Below are 13866 nucleotides of genomic sequence, written 5' to 3' on the forward strand. Positions count from 1 at the left end.
AAAAAAAAAAAAAAGAATAATGTTGTTGGTTCATAGGTTCATCCTCAATCAGACGATGCCACAATTTTTTCAAAAGTGTGTAAACCAAATTTACATTCCCATTAGTAGCATTTGATTTCCTATTACTATATATCCTCACCAATACTTGATATTATCTAACATTGTAACTTTTACCAACTAGTGGATGTGAAATGATAGGTAGTCGTGGATTAAATTTGCATTTCCCTGATTACCAAAGAGGTTGAATATCTGTTCATGTGTCTGTTAGCCATTTCTCTTCCCTCCTCTGTAAAGTTATATATTCAAGTCTTTTGCCATTTTCCTATTGGATTCTTTTCCTTACTGATTTCTAAGGGTATTTGTGTGTTCTGGATGCTTTATCATTTGTTAATATCACAAATATCTCCTCTGAATTTGAGACTTGTCATTTTTCTCCTACAAACATAAGTTCTTAAATTGAATGTAGTTAAATGATTCAATCTTTTCCTTTATCAGTATATGTTAAACAAAGAGTGGGAGAGGCAAAAAAAAAAAAAAAAAAAAAAGCTTTTTTTACTTTAAAAAAGATGTGCCTGCAAGAGCCGGGTGCTGTGGTGAGTGCCTGTAGTCCCAGCTACACAGGAGGCCGAAGTAAAATGATGGCTTGAGGCCAGAAGTTCAAGTCTACATAGTGAGACTCTCTCTCTTAAAAAAAAAAAAAAAAATCCATTTGCAATTGATTTTTGTGTGTGGTTCAAGGTAAGGATCAGTTTGATTTTTGTCCATACTGATAACAGATAATGATCTCAGTGCCATTTGTTGAATATGTTATGAGATATGGTTTAGGTTTTTTTCTCCCCCTTAAGGATATCCAGTTGACTCATAACCATGTATTTAAAAAGCAGACTTTCACAGGTTTGTGGTGAAATCTGGTTTGCAGTGTCATCACTATTACACATTTCTTTCTTTCTGGTTTGCGGTGTCATCACTATTATAAATTAAGCACCCATGTTTATGTGCATATTTTTATGGGATCTTTATTCTCCTACAGTAGTCTATTTATCTCTCTTTCAGCTAATGTCATGCTCTCTATGGCAACTACTGCCACTTTATAATAAGCTTTGCCATGTAGCAGGGCTCTCAACCTTGTTTTGTTGAAGGACTGTTTTTGGCTGTTTTCATTTTTATATAAATTTTAAATTTTAGAATCAATTTGTCATTCCATACACCCACAAAATAACCTGAATTTATAGATCAGTTGGAAGAGAATTGACATCAGTCCATGAATATGGTATATTCTTCCATTTACTTAGGTCTTTTAAGTGTTTTCTTAATACTATTTAAATTTTTTGTGTAGAGGTCTTGTACATTTTTAAATTTATTCTTTAGTATGTAATGCTTTTATTATTTTATTAATTTTTTTTTTTTTTTTGAGACGAATTTTGCTCTTGTTGCCCAGGCTGGAGTGCAATGGCGCGATCTCAGCTCACAGCAACCTCCACCTCCCAGGTTCAAGCAATTCTACCTCAGCCTTCCAAGTAGCTGGGATTACAGGCATGTGCCACCACTCCTGGCCAATTTTGTATTTTTAGTAGAGATGCAGTTTCTCCATCTTGGTCAGGCTGGTCTCAAACTCCTGACCTCAGGTGATCTGCCCACCTCAGCCTCCCAAGGTGTTGGGATTTCCACTACTTTGTAGTGACAGGGTCTCACTATGTTGCCCAGGCTGGTCTCTCACTCCTGGGCTCCAACAGTCCTCTGGTCTCAGCCTGCCAAAGTGCTGGGATTGCAGGTGTGAGCCTCTGTGCCCAGGAGTGAGAGACCAGCTGCGTTGACTTTATATATTACTTTTACATGAGAATTTTACCAGACTTTATATATTACTTTTACATGAGAATTTTACCAGATTTATTAATTCTAATAATTTATCCGTAGAATCTTTTTCTTGTCTTATAATGATAATTAGGACGTCCAGTACTGTGTTGACTAGGAATAGAGAGGACATCATTTTCTTGTTCCTTCTCTAAAAGGGTTTTCACTGAGTGTTTGCTACAGGTTTTTTGTAGATTTTTAATTAGGTTAAAGGACTACCCACCTATTTGTAGTTATGCAGAGTTTTAATATGACAGGTTTTACAAGTTTGTTATCAAGTGCTTTTATTCTGCATCTCCTTTAATCTTTTAATCTAAAAACTTAGTGATTTTATAACCCAACTTTTCTTTTATTCCAGGGATTAAAAAACGTGGTCAGTGTGATACCTTATGCCTATAAATCCCAGCACTTTGGGAGGCTGAGGCAGGCAGATCGCTTGAGCTCAGAAGTTTGAGACCAGCCTGGGCAACATGACAAAACCCTATCTCTGCTCAAACTACAGAAATTAGCTGGGCATGATGGTGCATGTCTGTAGTCTCAGCTAACTAGGAGGCTAAGGTGGGAGGATCCCTTGAGCCCAGGAGATCAAAGCTGCAGTGAGCTGAGATTGCGCCACTGCACTTCAGCCTGGGCAAAAGAGCAAGACCGTGTCTCAAAAAAAATTCACGTCTGTAATGCCAGCACTTTGGGAGGCCGAGGCAGGCAGATCACGAGGTCAGGAGATCAAGGACCATCCTGGCTAACACGGTGAAACCCTGTCTCTACTAAAAATACAAAAAAATTAGCCAGGTGTGGCAGCATGCGCCTGTAGCCCCACCTGCTGGGGAGGCTGAGGCAGGAGAATGGCGTGAACCCGGGGCTGAGATCACGCCACTGCACTCCAGCCTGGGTGACAGAGCAAGACTCCATCTCAAATAAATAAATAAATAAATAAAAATAAAAATAATTGGGGGGGTGTGTGTTCAATACACTGGCACAAGTTTCCAACTAAAATTGTCCAGTAGTATGCCTTCTGTGGATACCAAATTCGAAGACGAGCTTAATATGTTATATAAAATGGTGTATTTGTATATAACCTATGTACATCCTCCTGTATACTTTAAATCATTTTTAGACTACTTAAAATACCTAATATATAATGTAAATAGTTAATACTGTATTGTTTAGGAAATAATGACAAGATAAAAGTCTGTACATGTTCAACACAGTTTTTTAAAATTATTATTTCAATCCATGGTTGGTCTAATTCATGCATGCAGAACCCACAGATAGGGAGGGCCAACTGCGTTTTGTTTGGAAGTTCTGCAATTATTTTTATAGGTGAGGTTGGATTACAGTGTTTTTCTTATAGTCTCCCGTAGGTTTTGGTATCCCAGCCTTGAAATATGAGTTGGGAACTCCCCTCAAGAATAGTTCTTTTCCCCTATACTCTGGAATCGTTTTTTTATATACTCTGGAATAATGTTGTTACATTCGGGTTATTGGTCCCTAGAATGTTTAGTAGAATTTAGTGTTTTCTTTGTAGATAGATTTGTGACAGTTGTTTCAATTTATTTTAAGATTGTTGACATTTGCTTCATTGTGTTTTGCTAAAATATTAATCTAGATTAACAGATGATTAATAATTTAGCAAAAAATCTACATTAATCTATTAATATCAATTAATATAAATTCAGGGGGCTTTTTTTGTATTAAATTGTACAGTTTATTGGCTGGCCGTGGCGGCTCACTGCCTGTAATTCCAACACTTTTGATGGCTGAGGTAGGCAGATCACTTGAGGCCAGAAGTTCAAGACCTGCTTGGCCAAGATGGAGAAAATCCGTCTCTACTAAATATACAAAAACTAGCTGGGTGTGGTGACATGAGCCTGTTGTCCCAGCTACTCAGGTGGCTAAGTACAAGAATCACTTGAACCCAGGAGGCAGAAGTTGGAGTGAGCAGAGATCATGCTACTGCACTTCAGCCTGGGTGACAGAGCAGCCACTCTTGTCTCAAAAAAAAAAAAAAAGTACATTATATCCTCTGTGCCTTTTAAAACTTCTGCTGTATTTAACTTTATGTTACATTTTAAATTTCTGTTAGGGGATATTTGACCTTTTTCATTTAATCTTGCCAGAGCTTAGACTGTTTTTTTTTTTTTTTTTAGTTTTTTCAAAGAACCAACTTTTGCAATTTTTGATACTCTAATATATTTTAAAATTTTATTTCCTTCCTAATACTTTAAGTTGCTTAGCTCTTCAGTTTTAGACTTCTAATATAAGCATTTGAGGCTTATACTAAGCATCACTTTAGTTGCATTCCACAAATATATAGAAATATATTATTTGTAAATATCCTTTCCTTCATTGTCAGGGTCCAGATACTTCTCTCAAATATTTGAATAACTTGGATAAAGGACTGTCATCAAAATCTATTCATTTGGCCGGGCACGGTGGCTCACACCTGTAATCCTAGCACTTAGGGAGGCCAAGGCAGGTGGATCATGAGGTCAGGAGTTTGAGACCACCTTGGCTAAGATGGTGAAACCCTGTTTCCACTAAAAATAAGGAACATTAGCCAGGTGTGGTGACGGGTGCCTGTAATCCCTGTTACTCAGGAGGTTGAGGTAGGAGAATCACTTGAACCCGGGAGGCAGAGGTTGCAGTGAGCCAAGATCGTGCCACTGTACTGCAGCCTGGGCTACAGAGTGAGACTCCATCTCAAAAAAAAAAAAAATCTATTCAGTTAAGAAATATTTGAACACAGGCAAAGCACTGTGCCAGATGACATTGGTGCCACATAAATGAGCATGATTACATCCCTGAAAGAGCTTCTAGTCAAGTGGTGGTGTGAAAAAAATGCCTTCAGATAATTTTCAATTTAATGATACTGGAAGTAAATGTTTAATAGATTTTAAAAGAACTCAGTTGATTATCTGTTCCCTGCCTTAAACCTAAAACAAAAGATGATTATTTAACATTCAGCTAAAAAACTAAATGTCCTCATCATGGCAAATACACACACACACACACACACACACGTTTGTTTGAGACAGTCCCACTCTGTTGCCCAGGCTGGAGTGCAGTTGTGCAATCTTGGCACACTCACACACGTTTGAGACAGTCCCACTATGTTGCCCAGGCTGGAGTGCAGTGGTACAATCTCAGCGCGCGCGCACACACACACACACACACACACACACAGTTTGAGAGAGTCCCACTCTGTTGCCCAGGCTGGAGTGCAGTGGTACAATCTCAGCTCACTGTACTCTCCACTTCCTGGGCTCAAGCGTCCTCCCACCTCAGCCTCATAAATAGCTGGGACTACAAGAGTGCACTACCATGCCTGGCTAAGTTTTGCATTTTTTTGTAGAGGCGAGGTTTTGCCATGTTGTCCAGGTTGGTCTCAGAACTCCTGGGCTTAAGTGGTGCTCCTGCCTTGACCTCCCAAAGTGCTGGGATTACAGCCGCGAGCCACCATGCCTGGCCTATATTTTGTGTGTGTGTGTGTGTGTGTGTGTGTGTGTGTGTGTGTGTGTGTGTATTAGGCCCACATATGTATGTTGTGTGTCATTAAGCCCACATATATATGTGTATGTGTATGGCATTAAACACACAAACTATGCCAGAAGTAATTTCTTGATAACATCCTGTTTTTCCTAGGTGTGAAGATGCCTTAAGAAAAAATAAGAGCTTAATTGGGCCGGATCAAAAGGAGTATCAAAGGGAACTGGAGAGAAATTATCATCGCCTTAAAGAGGCCCTACAGCCACTGATCAACAGAAAGATCCCTCAGTTATACAAGGCAGTATTGCCTGTCACCTGCCACAGGTATGCTTATTTTTAAGTGGTTTTAGATATTCTTTCCTCTGAAACCTAACATGTTCAACTAGTATAAGTCTTTTTACAGCTTGAGCATCTGTTATCCAAAAAGCTTGGGACCAGAAGTGTTTGCGGTTTCAGATTTTGGAATATTCGTGTTACACTTACTGGTTGAGTATCCCTAATCCAAAAATCTGAAATGCTCCAGTGAGCATTTCCTTTGAGCATCATGTCAGTGCTTAAAAAGTTTCTGATATTGGAACATTTCAGAATTTTGGATTAGGGATATTCAACCTGTATCATCTACAATCATTCTACAAGGTAAATAACTTGAGAATCAAAAAGTTGGTACTCATATTAACCGGGACACCACACGAAGTCCTGTCATTAACTTGGATTTTTCTACAACTAAATCCTAGTTCTGTTATTTAAGCAGATAATTTTTTTAGATTTCTTCTCTGTATAATGAGACAGAACTTAAAGAGGCTATTGTGGAGATTAAATGACATTACAGATGTGAAGTTCCTAGGACAGTGCCTGACATTTCACTTTATAGCACCGGAATTCTGGAAAGGACACAACTGCAAACTTTCTTGCATTGTGAAATCAAATTTACATACAAGTATTGAAGATGGTTTCCTCTCAAAATTACCAATGGGAAACATACTAGTCTTCTCCACTTTTGGTTTCCCCTTCAGTCTTTTTGGAAGTTTTTCCTTCTTGCTGCTTCCACTCCCCCTCTCCCAGTCTTAAGCCCACCAGGTCAGAGATCCCAGAAAGCCAGGGTGCTGGGTCCCTGAAATAGGCCTAATCCTCATCTCAGTTCCTTCAGATCTCCATGGAAATTCCTTTCCATGGAAAGACTGTATTCTTCCTGACCAAAACTTTGCCTTACAATATCCGAGTTTTGCCTTCCTCTGTGATCTACTTTTTGGCCAATCCTCCAAGCTTTAGTTCTTAATATCTGTAGGCAGTTTTGTGGAATTTAGAAAAAAACTTTTTCTTGATGAACAGTATCTAGCTTTCAAGACTGCTGTTTCCCTTCAAAGTAAGCTTTGAGATTTGAAGCCATTGTGATTGATCTTTGTACTTGGCCTTTTCCTTTCCTGGAGATATTAAGCCTCATGGCTTAACCTTAATGGCTGGAAGGATAAGCAAAAGAAACCAACTGATAATAGAAAATATGTTAAGAGTATTCCAAGAGTATTTTTCCCTTCACTCTTTATTAGAATTTAAGTTTTAAATTTTTCTTTAGCGTTTGAATTTTTAATTTTGCTGGTTTACAAAATCAGGAATATTTGCAGTAGGGATCCTGGACCCATGAGAGGGGAGTCCCTAAGACCCTTTCAGGAATTTCCCTAAGTCAAAACTAATTTCATATTAATGCCAAATATTAGCCTTTTCTCACTTATTCTCTTGTGAGGGTACAGTGGAGATTTCTACAGATTGAGATGTGACATTGGAAAAGATTGACTATAGAGGCAGATGTGAGACCATAGGCATTAAGCCACACTCTTACATGAGTACCACTCTCCTAAAGCTTCTTGCAAATCATTAATAAGCAATGCTATTTATAGTATACATGTAATGGGTTATTTTAATAATAACTTAAGATGTTCTTAGTTTTAATTTCTAATATGATAAACATCCATATATAGCCCACATAAAAGATTCCTGGGTTCTCAATAATTTTGAAGAGTGTAAAAAGGACCTGAGACAAAGTTTGAGAACAGCTGGTTTGAGACTTAAAATTTAATAAACACCTGCCTTTTGCCATGTAAAAACCCCAAATCTTTTCCTGAAATCTCTCCCATTATCCCTTAAGTCCTTGTCTTGTTTATTACAATATCTGCAGCATCAACTGGACAAAAGAATACAAAAGACCAGTAAGTGGTGACTGTAATACACTCTATAGCTAAATCTGTAAGCCAAAATATGTAAGGCAGAGTATGTAGGATGAGTATCCAACTTGGAAGTTAGCAAGAAATGGTGGCAAAACTTTGAGGTAACTGGCAGAAAAAAGCATGTAAGACATTTTAAAGGTATATGCAAAAATTGTTTTCTTGTAACTATGTCCTCTCATTTTTTTCCCCAGAGATTCCTTCAGTCGAATGAGCCTTCGCAAAATGGATCTCTAAACTGAATGCACTTGTTTTGTTCATCTGCAAAGAGCCATGTATTCAACATCGAGTTTGAAAAGATCTATTGGAAAACAACATGGAATGGAATTCTGGAAATTATTATTCATTGAAGAATGCAGTGGCCAAGAAAATATCACATGTAGATTGTTAACGCTTGAGAATCATGGCTATGGTTTCTTAATGTTCTGGTAACAAGCTGTTGTCTTTTAAGACNAGTCCCACTCTGTTGCCCAGGCTGGAGTGCAGTGGTACAATCTCAGCTCACTGTACTCTCCACTTCCTGGGCTCAAGCGTCCTCCCACCTCAGCCTCATAAATAGCTGGGACTACAAGAGTGCACTACCATGCCTGGCTAAGTTTTGCATTTTTTTGTAGAGGCGAGGTTTTGCCATGTTGTCCAGGTTGGTCTCAGAACTCCTGGGCGTAAGTGGTGCTCCTGCCTTGACCTCCCAAAGTGCTGGGATTACAGCCGCGAGCCACCATGCCTGGCCTATATTTTGTGTGTGTGTGTGTGTGTGTGTGTGTGTGTGTGTGTGTGTGTGTGTATTAGGCCCACATATGTATGTTGTGTGTCATTAAGCCCACATATATATGTGTATGTGTATGGCATTAAACACACAAACTATGCCAGAAGTAATTTCTTGATAACATCCTGTTTTCCTAGGTGTGAAGATGCCTTAAGAAAAAATAAGAGCTTAATTGGGCCGGATCAAAAGGAGTATCAAAGGGAACTGGAGAGAAATTATCATCGCCTTAAAGAGGCCCTACAGCCACTGATCAACAGAAAGATCCCTCAGTTATACAAGGCAGTATTGCCTGTCACCTGCCACAGGTATGCTTATTTTAAGTGGTTTTAGATATTCTTTCCTCTGAAACCTAACATGTTCAACTAGTATAAGTCTTTTACAGCTTGAGCATCTGTTATCCAAAAGCTTGGGACCAGAAGTGTTTGCGGTTTCAGATTTTGGAATATTCGTGTTACACTTACTGGTTGAGTATCCCTAATCCAAAATCTGAAATGCTCCAGTGAGCATTTCCTTTGAGCATCATGTCAGTGCTTAAAAGTTTCTGATATTGGAACATTTCAGAATTTTGGATTAGGGATATTCAACCTGTATCATCTACAATCATTCTACAAGGTAAATAACTTGAGAATCAAAAGTTGGTACTCATATTAACCGGGACACCACACGAAGTCCTGTCATTAACTTGGATTTTCTACAACTAAATCCTAGTTCTGTTATTTAAGCAGATAATTTTTTTAGATTTCTTCTCTGTATAATGAGACAGAACTTAAAGAGGCTATTGTGGAGATTAAATGACATTACAGATGTGAAGTTCCTAGGACAGTGCCTGACATTTCACTTTATAGCACCGGAATTCTGGAAAGGACACAACTGCAAACTTTCTTGCATTGTGAAATCAAATTTACATACAAGTATTGAAGATGGTTTCCTCTCAAAATTACCAATGGGAAACATACTAGTCTTCTCCACTTTTGGTTTCCCCTTCAGTCTTTTGGAAGTTTTCCTTCTTGCTGCTTCCACTCCCCTCTCCCAGTCTTAAGCCCACCAGGTCAGAGATCCCAGAAAGCCAGGGTGCTGGGTCCCTGAAATAGGCCTAATCCTCATCTCAGTTCCTTCAGATCTCCATGGAAATTCCTTTCCATGGAAAGACTGTATTCTTCCTGACCAAAACTTTGCCTTACAATATCCGAGTTTTGCCTTCCTCTGTGATCTACTTTTGGCCAATCCTCCAAGCTTTAGTTCTTAATATCTGTAGGCAGTTTTGTGGAATTTAGAAAAAAACTTTTCTTGATGAACAGTATCTAGCTTTCAAGACTGCTGTTTCCCTTCAAAGTAAGCTTTGAGATTTGAAGCCATTGTGATTGATCTTTGTACTTGGCCTTTTCCTTTCCTGGAGATATTAAGCCTCATGGCTTAACCTTAATGGCTGGAAGGATAAGCAAAAGAAACCAACTGATAATAGAAAATATGTTAAGAGTATTCCAAGAGTATTTTCCCTTCACTCTTTATTAGAATTTAAGTTTTAAATTTTCTTTAGCGTTTGAATTTTAATTTTGCTGGTTTACAAAATCAGGAATATTTGCAGTAGGGATCCTGGACCCATGAGAGGGGAGTCCCTAAGACCCTTTCAGGAATTTCCCTAAGTCAAAACTAATTTCATATTAATGCCAAATATTAGCCTTTTCTCACTTATTCTCTTGTGAGGGTACAGTGGAGATTTCTACAGATTGAGATGTGACATTGGAAAAGATTGACTATAGAGGCAGATGTGAGACCATAGGCATTAAGCCACACTCTTACATGAGTACCACTCTCCTAAAGCTTCTTGCAAATCATTAATAAGCAATGCTATTTATAGTATACATGTAATGGGTTATTTTAATAATAACTTAAGATGTTCTTAGTTTTAATTTCTAATATGATAAACATCCATATATAGCCCACATAAAAGATTCCTGGGTTCTCAATAATTTTGAAGAGTGTAAAAGGACCTGAGACAAAGTTTGAGAACAGCTGGTTTGAGACTTAAAATTTAATAAACACCTGCCTTTTGCCATGTAAAACCCCAAATCTTTTCCTGAAATCTCTCCCATTATCCCTTAAGTCCTTGTCTTGTTTATTACAATATCTGCAGCATCAACTGGACAAAAGAATACAAAAGACCAGTAAGTGGTGACTGTAATACACTCTATAGCTAAATCTGTAAGCCAAAATATGTAAGGCAGAGTATGTAGGATGAGTATCCAACTTGGAAGTTAGCAAGAAATGGTGGCAAAACTTTGAGGTAACTGGCAGAAAAAAGCATGTAAGACATTTTAAAGGTATATGCAAAATTGTTTTCTTGTAACTATGTCCTCTCATTTTTTTCCCCAGAGATTCCTTCAGTCGAATGAGCCTTCGCAAAATGGATCTCTAAACTGAATGCACTTGTTTTGTTCATCTGCAAAGAGCCATGTATTCAACATCGAGTTTGAAAAGATCTATTGGAAAACAACATGGAATGGAATTCTGGAAATTATTATTCATTGAAGAATGCAGTGGCCAAGAAAATATCACATGTAGATTGTTAACGCTTGAGAATCATGGCTATGGTTTCTTAATGTTCTGGTAACAAGCTGTTGTCTTTTAAGACATTTTAATGACTCAAAGGTACACTATACATTTACCATTATTTATACCATAGCTAACGTTAAATGTATTTACTTTAAGTTCGTATTTTTTAATTTATATTACCATTTATAGATTCATTTTGGAACCATTTTAAATGTAGTAATGCTTATTTTAAAGGTACTATTAAATATGTGAATGTTTACACTAGTTTTACTGAGTGGGACTTCAAAATTTTTATTTATTGACAACTGCAGAGAACAACTAAAGGGTTGACTCAAGAACTAGTTCCCCGGGAGGCGGAGCTTGCAGTGAGCTGAGAGCCGGGAGCCGGCCACTGCACTCCAGCTCCGGCGACAGAGCGAGACTCCCGTCTCAAAAAAAAAAAAAAAAAAAAAAAAAAAAAAAAAGAACTAGTTTCAAAACCTAGCCAAAATAATCATAGATAGCCCCAAATTTGAGTTTGGTAACTGTTTCAAAGTTATTTTCCATTTACATTCCCAAAAAAGGAATTTAGCACTACAGAACTTTACTTAGTAAAACCTTTGTGTAAAATAATTTAAATACTGGGATAACTAATACCAGTGACAACAGCTTGACTTTACGATTAAATCTTATTATACCAATGATAGTAGTATGAACTTCATGATTCTTGGCAACTAAAATGAATGATTCCTCTGTTTCAAATTAAAGCCAGCCATCAGTTTTTGACGATGTAAACCAGTAAATTAGAATCTGCTTAAAGCTATCTTGTAGTACCATGAAGGTAACACAGCTGGGGTTTGAGAGAAATCACATATTTTCTAACACTTGTAGAGTTTAGAAGCATATAAAAGTAATATTAGGTGCTTTAATTCATCTAAAATTATATGAAAAAGTCATACAGAAAAAAAATTTGAGAAGTAACATTTTTAATTTCTTGGCAAGTTTTTCCAAAACAATGCATAGTAATGATTTCCACAACAGTTTAGAACAATGTTTTTTGGGTAGTAGTGCAGCTTACAAAATGGCATCATTTATAATCCTTTTCTTCTACTGACCAGTTACATGAATCACTTAAGAACTGACCAGATCCAGGCCCAGTGGCTCACACCTGTAATCCCAACACTTTTGGAGGCCGAGGTGGGTGGATCACGAGGTCAGTTCAAGACCAGCCTGACCAAGATGGTGAAACCCCGTCTCTACTAAAAATACAAAAATTAGCCAGGCACGGTGGCAGGAGCCTGTAATCCCAGCTACTTGGGAGGCTGAGGCAGGAGAATCACTTGAACCCAGGCGGCAGAGGTTGCAGTGAGCGGAGATCAAGCCACTGCACTCTAGCCTAGACGGCAGTGAGACTTCATCTCCAGATTGGCTTGGCGCAGTGGCTCAGGCCTACCTATAATCCCAGCCCTCTGGGAGGCAGGGGCGGGCAGATCATGAGGCCAGGAGTTTGAGAACAGCCTGGCCAATATGGCAAAACCCCATCTCTACTAAAAATACAAAAATTAGCCAGGCATGGTGGCGCATGCCTGTAATCCAAACTACTTGGGTGGCTGAGGCAATAGAATCACTGGAACCTAGAAGGCAGAGGTTGCAGTAAGCCAAGATTGCACCACTGCACTTCAGCCTGGACAGAGCAAGGCTCTTAAGTCAAAAACAAAAACCCAGCACTTTGGGAGACCGAGGCGGGCGGATCCCAAGGTCAGGAGATGGAGACCACCCTGGCTAACATGGTGAAACCCTGTCTCTACTAAAAATACGAAAAATTAGCCAGGCGTGGTGGCGGGAGCCTACAGTCCCAGCTACTCGGGAGGCCGAGGCAGGAGAATGGCATGAACCCGGGAGGCAGAGCTTGCAGTGAGCCGATATCACACCACTGCACTCCAGACTGGGCGACAGAGCTAGACTCCGTCTCAAAAAAAAAAAGAAAAAAAAAACTGGTTGTATTGCCTTCATTCTATAGTCAATGTACTATATATTGAAAATACTATACTCAAAAAATATCTACTTCTGAGAGTCTAAGTGATGGTTGATAGCCCACACTCCATGTAACTTTAATGGGCAGTATCATCTCAAATTCCTTTTATCTACACCAATTCAAAGACTGAGATTTTTCAGATGAGTCAACATCGTTAGACCAAATCTGAGTCAGAAGGGCATATAACCTCGAAACTCAATTTGAGGAGCCAAATGAACAGTAAGGAAAGGTAAGGAGTCAAGAATGGAAATCCCTCCCCTCCAAAAGAGTGACATTTTCCCTTCTTCTCTGGGGGACAGTGATAGGTATAAAGGAGAGAATAAGGAACCCCTGAAGGGTCACTTCTCATTAGGTTATATTTATGTAAGCGTTTGGACAAAAATCTCACAAATCTCAGTAACAATATCAAAGACTTTATGATTTGTATGATTATAATTATCATGCAAAACCAATTATTTTGACATCCTTCAGAACAGAGGCTTCCTCTTAAACATTCATATGATACTAAATACTTCCTTCTTACAAACTTCATTTTTCTTAAAATGTAACTTTCCCACATCAGGAATTTATATTAGTTCTTAACACTGGCTGTCTCTCGAGTATTAGAGGCCCAGTGTCTATCCTAGACCCATTCCATTCAAAACTTACAGGTAGTACTCGGGACTGTTTAAGGATTTCCATCAGTGATTCTGAAAGGTGGGGAGAACCATGATTTTATTATCATCTCATCATCCTATGGAAGAATGTAAGACATTATGTAACTCTGTGTTTTGTTGTTTGTTTTTTTAAGATGGAGTTTTGCTCTGTTGCCCAGGCTGGAGTGCAGTGGCATGATCCCTGATCCCGGCTCACTGCAAGCTCCGCCTCCTGGGTTCATGCCATTCTCCTGCCTCAGCCGCCCCAGTAGCTGGGACTACAGGCACCCACCACCACACCCAGCTAATTTTTTGTATTTTTAGTAGAAATGGGGTTTCACGTGT

At 38.7% G+C, this 13866-nt stretch overlaps 1 protein-coding gene and 1 long non-coding RNA gene across 2 annotated transcripts in view; both read left to right on the forward strand.

Moving 5' to 3' along the window:
- DOCK7 (dedicator of cytokinesis 7) overlaps nt 1-8006 on the forward strand; it is a 259128-nt gene extending 251122 nt beyond the window's left edge. Inside the window, 2 exon segments of the mRNA XM_017877272.1 lie at nt 5494-5661; nt 7748-8006. Coding sequence (XP_017732761.1) covers nt 5494-5661; nt 7748-7790 — 211 coding nt within the window. The 3' untranslated portion in view covers nt 7791-8006.
- Nucleotides 8007-8447: 441 nt separating this feature from the next.
- Nucleotides 8448-11136, forward strand: LOC108532906 (uncharacterized). The gene is made up of 2 exons (XR_001886582.1): nt 8448-8624; nt 10693-11136. It is a non-coding gene; the product is annotated as an uncharacterized LOC108532906 (long non-coding RNA).
- The last annotated feature ends 2730 nt before the right edge of the window (nt 11137-13866 follow it).

Source organism: Rhinopithecus bieti, unplaced genomic scaffold (assembly GCF_001698545.2).
Source record: "Rhinopithecus bieti isolate Rb0 unplaced genomic scaffold, ASM169854v2 scaffold_6380, whole genome shotgun sequence".
Lineage (NCBI taxonomy): Eukaryota > Metazoa > Chordata > Mammalia > Primates > Cercopithecidae > Rhinopithecus > Rhinopithecus bieti.